Below are 18,742 nucleotides of genomic sequence, written 5' to 3'. Positions count from 1 at the left end.
AAATGCTTCTTGTAAGAAAACTGTTGACATTTCCATTCACAAATCCTTTTACCATAACAACTGTCATTGTAATTTCTACAGATATGCACCATATACAAATATGATTGATATTAGTTACAGATATTAACATCTTTTAATTTACTTTTTTTGTGTGTCTGAAACATGCTGTCAAATGTTCCAAAAGAGACTTACACACTTAAAAAAAAAAAAAAAAAAAAACAGGTCTCCAATTGAAAATGCTCTAGTGACTGATCACATCTAAATTTTTTAGTGGGCCAAATTGAATTTCTGTTAATTAAATTGTTAGCGTGACAAGCCAGACCCACGTCAAGAGGTTTGGTCTGGAAACTCACCATTGACGGGGCTCAATCCGAGGGGCGGGATAAACGGTTGTCTTTCAAACTCCCTCTGCACACGATAGGATAGTGCTACAACCAACCAGAGCAACAAAGAAGGTGAAGCGGAGAAAGTGGACAGATTAAACTTTCGCCGCATCCGGTCGGCAAAATTCTGAACACATCTTCCCTTCTTAAGAATGACTTCAGTGCCGTTCTTTGTTCTTTTCTCCGAGAAAAGCTCAACTCCAAGCCTTCCAGAGTCGCGGTCAAAGGCGATTCGAAAGACCGCCGTTTTCCAGCATCTTTATTTTCAAGTAACTCTGCCATCATTATGTTAAGTCCGACCACCGACTATATACACGATGTGATTGGCCTGACCAGAGTTTGGTTTTTACAGCTCAGACGTGTATTGAGAGTTGCTAGTAGACGACACTCGCGGCAGATTAGATTTGCTGACTCTCGGGTGCGTCTAGATTTCTAGGCTATTAAATTGCATCAGTTCCCAGAAATTCAATTTGGCAAACTGAAAAAAGTTAGATGTGATCAGTCACTAGAAAATGTTCAATTGGAAACCTGATTTTTTATGATTTTTTACAGTGTATAATGCAATTACTTGCAATGTACTTGGCACGCACGTATATCCACCGATTGGGTGGGCCAAGTAATATAAAATAACATTCATATTAATTGCTGGTGGATGAGAGATACATGAATCATTCCAGTTGCCGTTTCTCCACACGCTTTCAAAACGCCTCACATACTCATGGGAGAGCCAAAGCTTATTCAATATGCAAAGCTTATCCAATCATAGCAGTGGCCGTTTACTTCTATGTCTTCAGCGCGGCACGCCCATTAATACAGAGCGTGTCTTTAGAGAGGCTCAAAACAGCCTTACTTTGATAATAGATAATTACTTATTCATTATGATGTTTTTGAATGCAAAACCATGTGAAGATCACAAGTAGGCCTCAGACAACAGTATATATATATTAAAAAAAAGCCAGTTCATGACACCTTTAAACACAATGGTTATTAAAGTTAATGTGCATGTAAAGTCAGGTATCGCAAAAATTATATATACATGCAGTACAAAACAGCCCTGACGTGTCAAGGCATGGACTCCACAAGAACCCTGAAGGTGTGCTGTGGTATATAGCATCAATATGTTAGCAGCAGAACCTTTAAGTCCTGTAAATTGCGAGGTGGGGCCTACATGGATCAGACTTGTTTGTTCAGCTCATCCCAGATGCTCGATTGGATTGAGGGGTATTTGGAGGCCAAGTCAACACCTCAAACTCATTGTTGTGATCCTCAAAACATTCCTGAATCATTTTGCTTTGTGGCCAGGGCCCATTATCCTGCTGGAAGAGGCCACAGCCACCAGGGAATACCGTTTCCTTGGTCTGCAACAATGCTTAGGTCAAAGTAACATCCACAAGGCAGGACCCTAGGTTTCCCAGCAGAACATCACACTGCCTCCACCAGCTTTCCTTCTTCCCATAAGCAACGCACACGCACCCGGCAATCCACATGATGTAAAAGAAAACGTGATTCATCAGACCAGGCCACCATTACTCCATGGTACAGTTCTGATGTTTACATGCCCACTGTTAGGGCTTTCAGCAGTGGACAGCATGGGAACCCTGCACCCTTAAAGGCCCCGTTCTTCGCGATCCCATCTTTCAAACTTTAGTTAGTGTGTAATGTTGCTGTTAGAGCATAAATAATACGTGTAAAATTATAATGCTCAAAGTTCAATGCCAAGCAAGATATTTTATTTAACAGAATTTCCCTTTCAAAGCCTACAGCGAACGCCCGGTTTGGACTACACCCCTGCACGTCCTTGCTTGAATGACGTCACTAGAACCGTTTGTTGACTAACCCTCCGCCCACAACAATATGCAAAAAATGGGGCGTGGTCTTGTTGCTCTCCCACGTGGAGAAGAGCGCGCATTATGCATCTCCCCATTATGGTAAGAACCGGGACCTTTCCGGGCAAAGTGTGCTAAGCTGCTGTCCAATCACAACACGGGAAGCGCTGGCCCAATCAGAACTCGTTATGTGTTTCTAAAGGAGGGACTTCATAGAACAAGGAAATCATCAGGCCGTTTTTAGGACAGAGGAAACCGGGCTGTACAGATAAGTAAATTATGTGAAAAATACTTTGTTTTTTTACACGCGAAACAAGAACTCATGTTATTTTTCACACTGTAAACACAATCAAGGCTTCAAAAACACACAAAAAAACTTTAAAAATTAAGGTGCCAGGAAGAACCAAAAATGGGGTTTCACAGTGATGAAGTAGAAGAACCTTCCCCAAAGAACCTTTTTTGAAAAATTCTATAAGGAACCATTTTTTTCTAATAATTGTATAGTCTAAAGTAGGGATGCGTGGTATACCGGTACTGGAAAAATACCGGTATATATTTTATTTAAAACATTACGATATCTAGCCTAGAAATCTAGACCCACCCTAGCAGCAGCAAATCTAATCTGCCCGCGAGTGTCGTCTAGCAACTCTCAATACCCTTCTGAGCTGTATTCGCCTAACTCTTGCCGGGCCAATCACATCGTGTATAGAGTCGGCGGGCGGGGCCATAATGACGACGGCCGAGTTGCGTTTGCGTGCTTCTAGTAAACACAGAAACTGGCAAACGGTCTTTCGAATCAGCTTTGACCGCGACTCTGGAAGACTTGGAGTTAAGCTTTTAGAACAAAGAACGGCACTGAAGTCATTCTTAAAAAGGGAAGATAATTCGGAGCTTTGCCGACCGGATACGGCGAATGTTTAATCTATCAACAAGCTCTGTTTCACCTTCGTTGCTCTGGTTGGTTGCGCTATCCTATCGCGTGCAGAGGGAGTTTGAAAGACAACCGTTTATCCCGCCCCTCAGATTGAGCCCTTCAATGGTGAGTTTCCAGATCAAACATCTTGATGTGGGTCTGGCTTGTCAGGCTATACGATATCATGATTTTGCACATTTCGGTATATGCTGCTTTTCCGAAGTTCACCCCTAGATGGTACCGCGCTACCCAAACTGACCCGAAACAACCGGCAAATGTGACAACAACATAGACGAACAAAATGTATAGAGCAGTTGAATCTCACTCAAGATGCCCAAAACGAATTAATAAAGAGAGGAGTAGAAGTGAAATTTGCAATTACTTTCTTTATAAAACTGATTAAAAACCATCAAACCTAGCCAAGAAGCATCTGTCACTATTCTGACTTTAAGACTTCTGAAGAGATCGACAGGTCAGTGAATCATTCAAACCATCTAATTTAGACATTTATTTTCTTTTGATCAATGCACATACATAGCCTAATATAAGATCAAATATCACAATCTCCAGCTTTAGTTTCAACCAATGACATTCAGATCTCATAATATTTGCATGCGTACTATTGTACTATTTACTTCGCGTTAGACACAACCGACTGTGTTTATGTGAATACTCACTAAAGAAGGACATTTGTACATAATTCTGTGTATTTGACTGTTTAAGGAAACTTAATTTGTAATGTGCGAGCTCTAAGTTACAGGCTTGTGTGTGTGTCGTTTTTATGAGCTCATATCTCCTGTAACTGTTATTACGAAATGCAATAAAATCGTTTGCATTTCCGTTATCCATCCCGAGACGCTTTATTGTAGGTGCGATGTCTTTTACCAAAAGCAATTTGCTAATTTTGAGAGATTTTTGCTGCAATTATTTCTCACAAGAAAGTTTTCAAATGACTGATTTGATGTGATGAGCTTTGCTGATTAATTTATTAATAAACATTTGTGGTAATTTTACACTTTATAAACTCAAAACTGGCATAATTACACTCTTTGTGTGCAATATACCCATGCTAATATCAGACTGTCTGGTATCGATTTAATATCGTTACTTCGGTATTAAATTGTGGTACCGTACCAAAGCCAAATTTGTGGTATCGAGCAATCCCTAGTCTAAAGAACCTTGTTGCACTACAAATAACCTTTTGTGCAATGGAATGGTTCTTTGGATATTAAAGGTTCTTCATGGAACCATACACCCTGCCAAAGAACCATTTAAGAACCTTTATTTTTAAGAGTGTGACTGGTCTACGGCTATACAGCCCTTTACGCAACAAACTGTGATGCACTGTGTATTCTGACTCTTTCTATGAGAACCAGCATTAAACAGCATGAGCCTTGGCCGCTCATGACCCTGTCTCTGGTTCACCACTGTTCCTTTCTTGGATCACTTTTGACAGATACTGACCATTGCAGGCCGGGAACACCCCACAAGAGCTGCAGTTTGGAAATGTTCTGACCCAGACGTCTACCCATGACAATTTGGCCCTTGTCCAATTTGCTCAAATCGTTACGCTTGCCAATTTTCCCTGCTTCTAACACATCAACTTTGAGGACAAAATGGTCTCTTGCTGCCTAATATACAGTATACCCATCAGTGATAATCAGTGTCATTCACTTCACCTGTCAAATGTAAATATACTTATGAATATAAATTGCTCTCACTATATATTATAATGTTGTAATGACTAAATTCACAAAATTGTATATAATTTTAATATTGTCTCCTTATTTGTTATTGGCCATAACATGAAAAAAATTAAAATAAATGATGGGCTCATAAGTCAATTAGAACTTTAATAATGGTGCACCCTTACAGACTGATGTTAACATGCTCAATTCTAGTCAGAATATGAGTCTGAAACTGCTCCACTGGGCTGTGATTATGAGGCGTGTTTCAACCAAATCAGGAAAGACATCAATTGGATAGACCTACAACCAATCAGAGCAACGGAGCGACACATTACGTTAGATTTCAAATGTCAACAGAAGTCACTGTGTTGCCAAGTCTGTGGTTTTCCCGCTGGTTGTTTTCCATGTCCGTGGGTTTAAGTGAAGCAACCTCAATTATGTGATATATAGACCCTAGGAATGCAAATTTCAGCAGGCAACTGTGCCAAAATAACACACATTTTACCCCCAAACGGCTTTTTTTCTGGAGAATAGAGATAGTTGGCGGGTTTTGTTGTAAAACCCGGCAACCCTGTCTGCATGCTGCACAGTTTATCATCGTCTAAAGCCCGCCCTGACAATTTCATTGGTTCGAACAGTTTCTGTTCATGCATAATTACTCCTCTGTGGATCAAGTCCAGACCGAACTGCCCAAGCTCAAATGCGGGGCTGAGTTCGGCTGGCATCCAGGCTAGCACTCTTAGTTTCTAGCAAAACACTAAAACCATGGAAATTTTGAAGGAGATCCTGTATTAATTTTGTATAGTTTACAATACAATAAGAGTATATGTAATAGTTATGCAATAATGAGTGCAGTAACTTTCGGTTGAAAACATTTTTAACATCCAACAAATCTTTGTAAGGTTAGATAATCCTTCTATCCAGACAGGACTTATGGGGAACTGATGAAAATGTCCTCTGGGGGAAACTTTAACTCCGGTGACTCACTGTGACTCCCGCAGTGTCATAATGAATAAATAATCTCTTTGTAGTCGTCATTTGTATTCTACCCTGTGCAACTACCGCTGGATACTAATAAAAACTGCAATCGCCCTGAGCAGACCTGCCAATAGAACACAGAGTCGATTCAAAATCTTTCTAATAAATTGCATAATTCATCAGCTTCAGCTATGACAGTGTAAGGTCTGATGGGACGATTTGATTTATGGAGCACAAAACCCCTGGCTAAGAAAATGAAGAGAAAAAAAGGTGGTGGTCATATCTGAAAAGCTCTCTTAAAATCTTGAACAATGATACATTTTAATACATTTCATATTTCAGAGCTAGGGTGGAAGGCAAGATGTGTTAGAATAACTTTTGAATTAGAAGTCAAAAATGCATTAATCATATTGACGGTCACTTGTCAGCAACCAGTTCAAAAAAAATACATCATTCAACAATGATCTTTTCTACATTTATGTATTCCACAAAAGGAAAAATGTTACACCCATAAAAAAAATGTGTCAACCCGTAGAGATTTTGGTGTACAATTTATACCACTGTATAACCACCACATGATTTAAAAATTCTAACTAGAACAGGGGTGCCGAATCCTCTTCCTGGAGATCTACCTACCTCTGCACACAGAGTTCAGTTCCAACCCCAATACAACACAATGGTCTGTAATTTTTTAATTTTTTTTATCAGGGTTGGAGCTAAATGTTGCAGAAAGGTATATCTCCAAGAAAAGGATTGGGCACTCATGAACTAAATAAACTAGTCTGCTTTGCTAACTGCTGCAGATGGGCTCTTCCAGTATAGACAGAATGTTAACTGTAATGGGAGCAAAATCATTTTGACGTGGCACGCAGATGTCCAGTGTAAATACTGTGTGTTCTGAATGTCGTGTAAGGTTGCTAAGCCATGTTGCTACTCTGCACACTTATATAGTATTCAACTGTACGTTCATCCAATCGCATTAAAAATGCATAGACATGGCTGTTCACTCAACAGTGTGAAGCTATTAGTGAAGGTAAAATTGAAGCTGCATGTACTGCATGCACTATACTAATGCCAGATTATAATTCATATGTAATGAATAATCTTTCATTATCATCATCATCATCATCATCATCATCATCATCATCATCATCATTAATTAAAAGACATAAAACGCCTGAGAAAAATCTCAGTTTCCATTTCCAACAAAATTAAACATATTGACATGTGTCATAAACATTTTCTTCATATGCTAATCACATAAGATTGCTGGGTTGGGTCAAAAATATTTTTAGTGGTGGCGAATGAACACAGTCATCCACACACACAGTACAAAGTAATAAAATAAAATAAAAAGTAAAAAAGTAAAAAGAAACCGTTTATAATAATAACTTATCCTATTCATTGGTGAAATAAAATGATGACAATGATGAAAGCATAAATAAGGTAATACTTTTAATCAAAATAAACAAAAGAAGAAATCCAGGCACTATAAAGCAACATAACAATGATTACTAAAACTCATTCAACACCAGACAACAGTTCCAACAAAAGGAACTGAAGGGTACAAAAACACACGACAATAATTTGAATTACAAATGTGATGGTGAGGACATTTTTTTCCACCGGTTAATCGATGTGTGACATCACTGATAAAACCGGTATCACCAGCGGGGGCCTTCCATATCGCAAAATTTAAACTGAAAGTAAAATGCACACAGCTGCTTTGGCATTCATAATGGAGCCACTGAATCTTCATTAACGACAACAGCTGGGGCAACAGCCTTAGTCCTAATGGGTTGTTATCATAGCTATCAAAATCCAGTGTTCGGCATTTTGCGTACGCGAGTTTTTGTTGTAGATGTCTATTTTAAAAAAAAATTGTGTACTGTGCTAATTATTTGAGATTTCTTACAGCTCTTACAGGTTGTTGGCCTTGTCTGTTTCGTTGCTTCTATTACTCTCCCCTTATTTGTAAGTTGCTTTGGATAAAAGCGTCTGCTAAATGATTAAATGTAAATGTAAATGGAGCAGTGCGGAGTTTTCAATAAATTACGTTTTCAATAAAGTTTTCAATAAATTCCTATGAAAGAATGTTAAAATTTCACATTTAAAGAAATCTAGTATTTGACCATGTCTAACGTATTTAAATGTAAAACCTACACTGTTAAAAAAAAAAAAAAAAAAAGTGTCTCCAATTGAAAATTTTCTAGTGACTGATCACATCTAAATTTTCCAGTTGGCCGAATTGAAATTCTGTGAATTGATGCAATTTAATTCACAGAAATAATATTCGGCCAACTGAATAATTTAGATGTTGAACACAGTCACTTGACAATTTTCAATTGGAGACCTGATTTTTTATTTTTTTTTACAGTGTACAAATAAGTACGCAGTTATGATCTGCAATACTTTAAACAACTTTAAATGAAGCATTATAAATGATACAAACGGTCATGAATCAGCAGATTGATTCATGATTCCGGATAACCAGTCTCCTGTGAGTTCAGCAGGTTGGCAGTTTGACACGCGATCCGAATCATGAATCAATACGCTGATTCATGACCGTTTGAATCTTTATTTGAGGTTTGAAAACAACCACGGAAGAGAAGACTAAATGTTGAATAAATGTTGAGAAGATGTTGAATAAAGTCGTCGTTTTTGTTATTTTTGGACCAAAATGTATTTTCGATGCTTCAAGAGATTCTAATTAAGTAACTGATGTCACATATGAACTACTTTGTCCATATGTGACATCAGTTACTTAATTTTAGTTCTAATTTTAATACATTTTTATTCCATTTCTGGACATGGACAGTATAGTGTGCCTACACTTAGATACGCTGTCGGACTAAAAATAAAATATCTTAAACTGTGTTCCGCAGATGAACAGAGGTCTTAGGTCTTACGGGTGTGGCACGACATTAGGGTGAGTCATTAATGACATCAATTTAATTTTTGGGTGAACTAACCCTTTAAGAACATCTGATTGGCCAATGTGTTCACACGCTCAACAGATACTTCTGTGATTGGCTACAAAGCTCAACGCTGCAAAACGCATTGTAAATAGAAACCTTTGATGCTCGTCACAGAGCGCTTAAACACTCATGGAAGCGTTATAAAGCAGCCAGCAGAATGGCAGGTACCATCACATTAAATGATCAATTATGTCTTCATTGGGACAAGGATTCATTTTGGCATATTTTCAATGCAGGAAAAACCCTGGATTGTCATCGATTTTTTTAGCAAACATCATGAGACTTATTGATTATTTTAAACACAATTACAATCATGACAGCATAAACTATATGATTAAGTTCTTCTGGAGGACTGTCATGTTTTAAGTGTTTCCTGTAGAGATAATATACACAAGCACCGCCACAATATCACTAGACAAATATATTTCTGCTGAAGCACAATTTCTATTTTTTCTTGTTTTCTCCATTACATGTTTCTTCTCAGAGTTCCTTGTGAAGAGGACTCGATAAAAAGTAGAAAGCATAGTAAACATAAAATCCCCTTGATATAATCGAGAGATATCCACCATGATCATTGCAGGGGGAAAAAACAACAACAAAAACACGCGTTATCTTATCCCAACGGACTCCAACAACACATACAGTTTACAAAGCTCCTGAATATCCAAACAGACCAAAGCAAAAACCCATATACCCTCCACATGAGGTTTACAAAGGGAAAAAAGATAAGCTCCCTCTGTGTGTGAGGAATATCTTTCCAAGGTCACATTTGAATCGTCGGCCTACACCACAGGCACTCATTTTCACTAAACAGCGTTAACATTCCTAAGACATACTCCTTCCCTTTGTATTTTGCAGGAAGGGGAACATCCAAAAAGATAGCACGGGAATGGCACGGGGGAGAAGGCCATTAGCAATTCAATCGGAGTCAATGCAAAGCGGGAAGGCCCAGCCAGCATTGATTTTCAGGGAGGCTGATTTAGAAGCAGGGTCATGTAAACGGCCTGATGAAGCCAAAGATGATACCAAAGACAGAGAGCTTCCACTAACAATTATTTTAGTAGTTTTGAAAAAGCAACAGCCTATACACAGAAATCACAGGAGAATTTCGCCATTTAATTGGAAATGTACCATTCTTTCTATTTTTCTTTACATTGAACATATTGTGTGGAAAATCGTTGTTTGTAATGGAAAAACACCACAACTGTGGGAGAGTACTTTTCAAGTAATTTTTCAAACAATGAATATTTAATAGGTTAAGTCTGATAATTTTAATCTTTCTTTAAAATACCACACTATTTAAAATGCAACTCATTAATGTATGATTTTTGTTTTATTTATTTTTTTGTATGAATTTGGAAAGGGGTAAAACAATCAAATCTATGCACACACAAAAAAACACACTTGAAATAGCATAAATTACCGCATGGTGAAATGTTTTCCAAGACAGTTTAATAAAAAAATCAATCCCCGGAGCATAATTGCAGAAATAACCATGAACAACCAGTCAGTAATTACACTTCAGTCTCTCAACACGGTAGCGGTTTTTGCATTACTTCAAGACGTGATGAAAATAATTGCAGCAGTTCACTGAGTAAGTTAAAAAAACAGCCAGTTTAGTTTTTGTGATCCATTAGACCGGTTCAGAGCCTTTTTGACTGATTCATTAACGTCATAGAGTATATTAAATTCATACTACAAAGCTCACATCTTGGATAAGACTATTACTTGTGTGCTATGCTGTAAATGGAAGCAGTGTACTTTAGTACAATGGTCTGTCCAAATAGGAGGTAAAATGTAATTAGACAAACATCAATAATTAGAACAAACATCATTAGAAGCATTCATTCTGCTCCTATACGGTTTTTTTACAGAAGTGTTTCTCAGAAAAACAAAGGTCTATGTTTTCCTATCCCAAGCAGCATACCCAGTACAAGAACGAGCAGTATAGTTTTAACTGGTTACCCAAGCTGGTCAAAGGCTGTTTATTTCAGCAGGGGAGAAAGAGAGACCCAGGAGGCTCCCATGAAAGCAGATCGGATACAGCCACTAAGTAAATGACATTCTGTTTGTTGCAGCATTGACCCTGCTCTCTGTGGTCATTAATTTCAATCAGGCACCCAACATGGAACCTGGACCTCTGTTTGCCACGGCTCAGGAGAGGCAAATAAGACATGGCAGGTTCTCAGGATATCTTCACAGCATCCAGCTCAGCTCAGATGAAAGTATGTGCTGCAATTTCTGAATATATTGGTCCAAAATACACAATGCAGCCATACTACAATTTTCTTATGGTCAACCTGGTTACTTATAGACAATACAGTAGGGCTTGAAGTATATTTTTTACTATTAGGTCAACAAAAATGGTGTTATGAAATAAATATTTACTGGACACTATACACTCAACATTTTGAAAAAAGTGGGAAAATTGGTCCTTATTGAATAATTGTGAGTAGACTGTACATGATATATATATATATATATATTAGGGATGGGCATTTTCCCAAAATATTGTATTCGAATATTTGGGCTCATAAAAATCGAATATTCGATTATTCGTTTATTTAAATTAGGTATTTTGAGAAAATGAGAGATGTTTCTTTCTTTTTTTCTCTAAACATGTCGTCACCATTTCTGAACAAGCTTATGATTAGGCAATGTACACAACACGCTTACGTTATATCTTAAGGTTTTTAAAACATTAAACAGTGTGTAAAAAAATGCCTAAAGAACAAAAGGATTATAAGCTCAAGGAGCACGAGCGCAGAGCGCGTCCGTTAGCGTGACGTATACACACACACACACACACACACAAACGTCAATAGGCTATAGCCTACCGACCTGTGTGTGCGTGTGTTTGATATGGCTGATGTGTTTACTTTGTATTGTTTCACATTTTCATGTAGGGATAAACTATAATATTATTGGATTATGATATTATTCTCGGGTGAGAAAATGCGCCACTGACAGGCGTTGCGGAGACAAAGATATCGGTTAAGTGAAGTCTGAGTGAAGAACTTTGTATTTTCTGTTCATAAACCCTCAAAGAACTTTAAAGGAAGCATTTGTCTCGAGATCATTTTGCTATCATAAGTTCTCACTCGCACTCGGGGTAACTTAGCTACAGATGAGCTTACCTGCACTCCTGAGCAGTGATCGCTCATTCCACTGGTGTTTGGATTTCATGTGATTCTCGTTTGTGGTGGTGATATCATTATAACTCAGTTTCAGTAATTGATTTCATCAAAAGTAACTCCATTTTGTGCATTTTCATCATAGTGCAAACAGCATTTTCAATTTTCATCGAAGTAACGTTAATTCCAAACATTGCGAGGCAGACGACGACATTGTGATCAAATGCACTTAAATTATTAACCTGCTCCACAACGCCACCCAGTGGATTGAGATATAACTGCGAGATTTAGAGGGATTTCTCATGGATGCACTGTGTAGCCAGTTGCTTGTGACTTTTTATTTTATGTCATCCTACTTTTATTATTTTATTTTACCTTAACTTATTTGTGTTGAAATAAATATTTTTGTAAATGTTTTAACTTCATCACAACTTAATGTTACCCTTTCATTGTTATTTATGTTTAATTTTCAATGGTTCCAGTCGGGAGTTCCTACCAATTGTTGTAGGTGGGGCCTTAATTAGTGGCGCACCTTAGGATGCGTTATCCGCTTCCCCTTTAAGCGTTCGCGCTCAGTCTGACTGAATGCAGCGGGGGAAGTGCGGAGTGAAACAGTAGGCCTTCCAGTGTGTGTGTGTTTACTAATTTTGCTCCAACCTAGTTTTTCTTTAAAGTAAATAAATGCACGTCCTTCATCTCATCCATGTTTGGCTTTCCTTCTGTCCTGAGGGTACCACTTGATATCTGCTACAACTGCATTTACTGCCAGCCAATTAACAAAATAAAATTCGAATAGTATTTTTAGTTTTCGAATGTTAATTACAGATCGAATATTCGACTATTCGAATATTCGTGCACACCCCTAATATATATATATATATATATATATATGTATGTATGTATGTATGTATGTATGTATGTATGTATGTATGTATGTATGTATATATATATATATATATATGTATATGTATATATATATATATATATATATATATATATATATATATATATATATATATATATATATATATATATATATAAAGGTTTATTTCATACAAAAAATATCATCTACCTCATGTCATTCCATCTCTAAGACTTTGTCTATCTTCAGAACACAAATTAAGATATTTTATATTCTTTCATTTGTGTCCATCTATTGAAAAAACATTTTCAAAAAAGTTAATAATAGAAGTAATAAATGTATTATTAATCAATATATTATTTAATTAAGAGATGCTTAATTATAAAATCACTTTATATAATGAACAAATAAAGCTCATGAATGCTTGACAGAAAGAAAAATAAACGTATTGTTCTCATGCAAAGAAACCATTTTGGTTGCGTGAACGGACAAAAATATATTGTGTTATATTATATAAATATAAATAACTTGTGTTCCAAGCATAAACAGAATTTTTAAGGATATGAATGATATAAGGGTGAGTAAATGATGACAGAACATTATTTTTTGGGTAAACCTTCAATTGAAATAATCTAAGCAGTAAAAAAATATGTAAACTATAAAATAGTCGTTGATTAGCTAATAGTCAATTACCTCATTCAACCAAGTGCTATTACTTACCAGAGTTTCTTGTTATAGTAGTTACTAGTAATAATAGTTACTAGAAAGTTAATATTGTGTTACGCAATTGCTTAATTGTTGTAATGAGCAAACGGTATTCTAAAGTGTTACCAACAATTTTACTAATCCAGTAGGAAGACTACTACTCCAAATTACTACGATCCTGAATTTCTTTGCACTACGGAACATTGCTCTTTGCTTGAGTCGTATAGAGTAGGCTACTTTTATGGTACTGGTTTGACAACCTCTAGTCAACACTTTCATTGAACGGAAAAGAGAAGCCTGGACATTCTGAGGAATAACTCCAGAATTTAAATTTGTGTGTAAAATTTCCGTGTCCTCATATTTAGAATGTCATCCTCCGATGGTTTCAACAAACACTATAGACAACAAGAGATGAATTTTCATGGCAACAGAAGTGTGATGTAAATTCATAAAAGCTGGAAATATGTTTAATACCACAAAGTGTCATTCAATTTGTTTGGATTTAACCCATCCCATAGAAAAACAGTAAAATGAGGTTTTATATTTATTTTCTCATTGATTCCTGGCTCTATTTTTCTTTGAATGAGTCTGATCATGTTAATCATCCTCAACCCATAAGACTTTATTCCAGTTTCAAAAGAAATTCCTGGTTCTTTATTTTTTCGTGTGTGTTTGTGTGTGTGTGTGTGTGTGTGTGTGTGTGTGTGTGTGTGTGTGTGTGTGTGTGTGTGTGTGTGTGTGTGTGTGTGTGTGTGTGTGTGTGTGTGTGTGTGTGTGTGTGTGTGTGTGTGTGTGTGTGTGTCTTTAATAAAAGACCAAAATGTTACCAAGTGCAACATGCTAACATATAAACAAGTCTAGTGTGCGGAAATGAGAAGGTTCTTTAACACAATGGACTCCATCAGAACAGACCAAATCAATGTTATTATTTTGTGCCAGTAGCGCTCCCTAGTGTTTGAGCAGAGAATCCACCATATGACATCAGGTTAAACTTAATTTGTTTATGGTATACTGACCAGGCTGGCAGTGAGAGAGGGCGCAGATTTTCCTAGGGTCTGGGAGCGCATGCGCACCAGGTTGGTGGTCTCTGAGCCTGCGGCTGACCATGCCTGCTGGGTTGAAGCATATGGCAGCAGGTACTTCCCTGAAAAGAAAAAACATTATGAGAAAAACACACAGGCATATATACAGGGTAGGACAATGAAAATGAAAACTGGTTTTAGACCGCATTCATTTTATGGTGTAGATCCTCTTTTTGCGGCCAAAGCAGCATTCATTCAGTTTGGGAATTACAGACAGAAGTCCTGCATGTTGGCCTAATGGACCATGGCAGTAATTTTGAGCAATTCCTCTTCTTGATGACTGGCCACTATGTGATGCTGGTGGAGGAAAAGGTTTTCTGACTTGCTCCTCACAAATACCCCTAAGTGGCTCAAAAATATTCAGATCTGGTGATTGTGCTGGCCATTGGAGATGTTCAACCTACCCCTTCAGGGTACAATGTTTGAACCATTAGGTGCACATGGTCATCCTTAATGGTTCGATAGGACTTGGCAGTGGTTAAAGTGGGATTTGGCATTTGGCAAATGCTGTGTAGGTGCAACAGGAAAATATTACAACATATTGAGTATCGAGGTATGGCAATACTTCTTGAAATTAGAGTGTCACTGTGGCATCAAGTATCACAATACTCATTTACTTGATATTTTAATGTTTTTATTTTGGTCCATCTACATCTACACTGATATGATGACGATATACTTTTAAAATTGCTAACACAACTAGGCCTGTCACGATACATTATGCTGGACGATAAATTGGCCAAGAATGATTGCGATAAATGATAATGTTGTCGTTCTGAGACCATTTTCATCTAAAATAATGAAAATGGCATAATAATGCAGGTACACCTTTTCAAATATCAATAAACTTTTATTTCTAAAGACTATTTAACATTGAAAACGGAAAACATTTTAAATATCCACAATAAATGAACAAAACAAAACAAAAACAATAAAAGCAATGGACTCTCAGTCTGTTAAAAAAAAGTGCTTGAATAAATACCAAAAACAATAAATAAAATGGATGAAAAATGCAACTGATGACTATGTTTAGGTGCATATTAGGGGTGGCACGGTTCAAAAAGCAAAAATGTATATTATTATTGTGCGATTAATTGGTTTATTGACTATCGCGACAGGCCTAAACACAACCTTGTTTTTCACAATGTAAACTCAAACTTAAAAATGGGAAATCTAAAATTGATTAAAATTTAGAACACCAAAATGGCTGAAGACACAACTACAACAGAAATAAATCACAACCAAGATAGACCTACTGCAGAGTCAATGTTAAAATGCAGAATCAAAAGTTTTGCTGTATCATAAAACGTAAGAAACAACAATCTATAATGGTTCAAATATTGTGGCTATTCTCACATCCAGTCAAAATGACTTCCATATTGGCTGGTACTGTGACTTGATTTGTCCTTTTAACTCCACTGCAACCTGGCCCGGATTAAGAACACACAGGGCCCTCAGGCTATAACAAACCCCATGGCCATAGTAGACGATTTTGGTGCCACAACATTTTCTACCAAAGAAAAAAAAATTGAAACATCTTGAAACAGTCGGATTGAATCAGTTCTTATAATCATTCTTGATAACGATAAGTTTGAATCAGTTCTAGTAATCATTCTTCTCACATTTTTTTTCTACAATCTAACTTCAGTTCACAACCTCACCATCTGTGTCGCCAATTCCCTTTGTCTCCAGAATGTGCGTTCGCACGGCTCAAAGTTTGCTTAAAGGTGCGCACAGTCTCACATCAAGTTTGTTTTTTTATAGATCAAAACCTTTGCGTGGAAACTGGCGTATGTATGTTTCTAGCCCCGTTTTGTGCGTATGCACGCTTTATAAATGAGACCCCTGGTCCTTGGCAGTGCCCATCAAGCACAGTAAGGAATGTCATACTATTGCAGCCCAAACCATCACTCATCCACCCATGATTCACTCTGGGCACGCAACAGTCCGGGTGTTAAGCCTCTTTGTGGGCAAAAAGTGAATGTGGACTCATCAGAAAACAATACATGTTTCACATTGCCCACATCCCGATATTTGCACTGTTTGCATCATTGAGACTGACATTTGGCATCGGCACGAACGACCAAAGGTTTGGCTATACTGTAGCAGCCCAACCATGAATATTGACTCTGTGGAGCTCCCGATTAACAGTTTTGCTGGAAACAGGATAGTACATTTAATTATGCAGTTTTGAGTTGGGCAGATGTATTTTAATGCTTTTTGGATACAATCTGGGTTAGTACCTGGACATCCCATTCAGACAGCTTTCCTTTATGATGACAGTTGCTCGATTTGAATGTGGTTTGTTCTACGTGGTTATGCCATCATTACCCTGGATACTATAGCTCAAAACACCACAAATACTTGCTGTCCTGGTCACAGATGACCCACTGAGTAGCTTTTGAACTCTGATGTGTCTCCAATTATTTTGTGTGGATTGTAATATTTTATGCACAACTATGTTATTGCTCTGTTAATTCAACCTTCACATTCTGCTTTTAATGATGGAATGTGCAATCAGTGAAGAGAGTGTACATATAGGCGATACAGTACATAAAAACATACTAAGTAAAAAATTACAGCACAGAGCCACAGACTGGACAAAACATGTTCTTGAAGGTAATTTGTTAACAAGTAATATAATATGTTCAGACAAGATCATAGAGGATTCTGGGAGTGTCTTACTATTTCACAGAATATAACTCAGTGACTCATCATAACGGACGTGTCATAACAAACATATGCTGTTCAACATGACCCACATGACAGCATTAAGGGTCAAACTTCCCAGTGGGTTAGGCATATGATTTGTGCAAATACACATACATTTCTGTGTAGCAAGCCCACAACATTTGGATACTTAGGGACTGTTTCTTGCATTCTACTGTGCTTCATTGTTTTTCAATGTAAACAATATGCGAGGTGGAAGCGCTTGGCGGTTGCGCTTGCGTCTTAGGTCTTTTGAAGCATCTCATGCCATGACACGTGTTCCAGGGTAGTTTTGCACACACAAAAATATGATGTGTGCGCACGGCCCTGCTTAAACCACAGTCAAAGTGGTTCACCCAAAATTGAAAATGATTTACTCATCCATATGTCATTCCAAACCTGTATTATTTCTTCTGTGTATCATTTGTCAATAAAAGTCAGTGGGGTCCAGTGTTGTTTTGGATTACACATTTCTATTTAAAATATATTAAAATATATTTTTATGTTCTGCAGAAGAAAGGACATCACACTAGCCTGACATGGTCATACTCAATTCTAGTCAGAATATGAGTCTGAAACCGCTCCATTGGGCTGTGATTATGAGGCGTGTTTCAACCGAACCAGGAAAGACATCGATTGGATAGACCTGATGTCTTTCCTGGTACTGAAGAAAGGGGGAATTACAACTGTATTCCTGCAAGCAGTAAGTAGTGATTTATCCATTTATTGACCAGCTGTTTAAACCATTTCTGATTCAATTGAAAGTTTCTTAGAGAGACAGCATTGTCTGAATGACGCAAGATGCTAGTACAGTAACAACAGGATACTCCAAGTACCATACAAAACTAAATAGTGTGTCTAATGACAAAGGTTAATATTATTTTGTATTACAAAATACAACCGTAGATACGTTGCTTACAGATCGTTCACTCGATCCTTCTAGCAAACGTCACCTTTTCCACCATATAAGTTTAAATGACAGTCCTTTGACAAGGCTATTCATTTTGTAAAAATATAAGTTATATATTAATATTGTTGAGAACTGAAGTAGGCCAAAGATGTTTTTGCATGCTTTCAGAGTACATCACAGTCACTCTGATCACAGTCACATCGTAGCCTACATTGTGACTAACGTTATATAAACATGCAATATCGTTTAGAATGTCTAAAATGTAGACTGAATGATACTTTAACCCTTGTATGGTGTTCGGTCTGTTAGACCCTTTTCATGTTTTATCAAAGGCTACTGTACCAAATATTAACATGGATTTTCTCAGGTGTTCAAATACTTATTTGCAGCTGTACCATAAAAATAAACAGTTAAAAAAAGTCATACAATATGATTTCTGGATTTTTTATTTATTTATTTTTTTTATTATGTCTCTCACAGTGGACATGCACCTATTTTTTTTTAAAGTGTTGGGAAACTTTCTGTTTATTAAATGTAAGTGGATCATGTTCATAGTTAATAATGGTGAAAATCA

At 37.1% G+C, this 18,742-nt stretch overlaps 1 protein-coding gene across 10 annotated transcripts in view; it reads right to left on the bottom strand.

The window, feature by feature from the left end:
- Positions 1-18,742, bottom strand: part of mast4 (microtubule associated serine/threonine kinase family member 4) — a 212,207-nt gene that overhangs the window by 131,592 nt on the left and 61,873 nt on the right. For all 10 annotated transcript variants that reach the window (XM_067437898.1, XM_067437902.1, XM_067437899.1 and 7 more), the window contains exon 3: positions 14,484-14,611. In XM_067437898.1, coding sequence (XP_067293999.1) covers positions 14,484-14,611 — 128 coding nt within the window. The remainder of the gene's footprint in view (positions 1-14,483; positions 14,612-18,742) is intronic.

Source organism: Pseudorasbora parva, chromosome 3 (assembly GCF_024679245.1).
Source record: "Pseudorasbora parva isolate DD20220531a chromosome 3, ASM2467924v1, whole genome shotgun sequence".
Classification (NCBI taxonomy): domain Eukaryota; kingdom Metazoa; phylum Chordata; class Actinopteri; order Cypriniformes; family Gobionidae; genus Pseudorasbora; species Pseudorasbora parva.
Note: the sequence above shows the minus strand (reverse complement) of the source record. Positions and strands in the feature narration are given on the sequence as shown.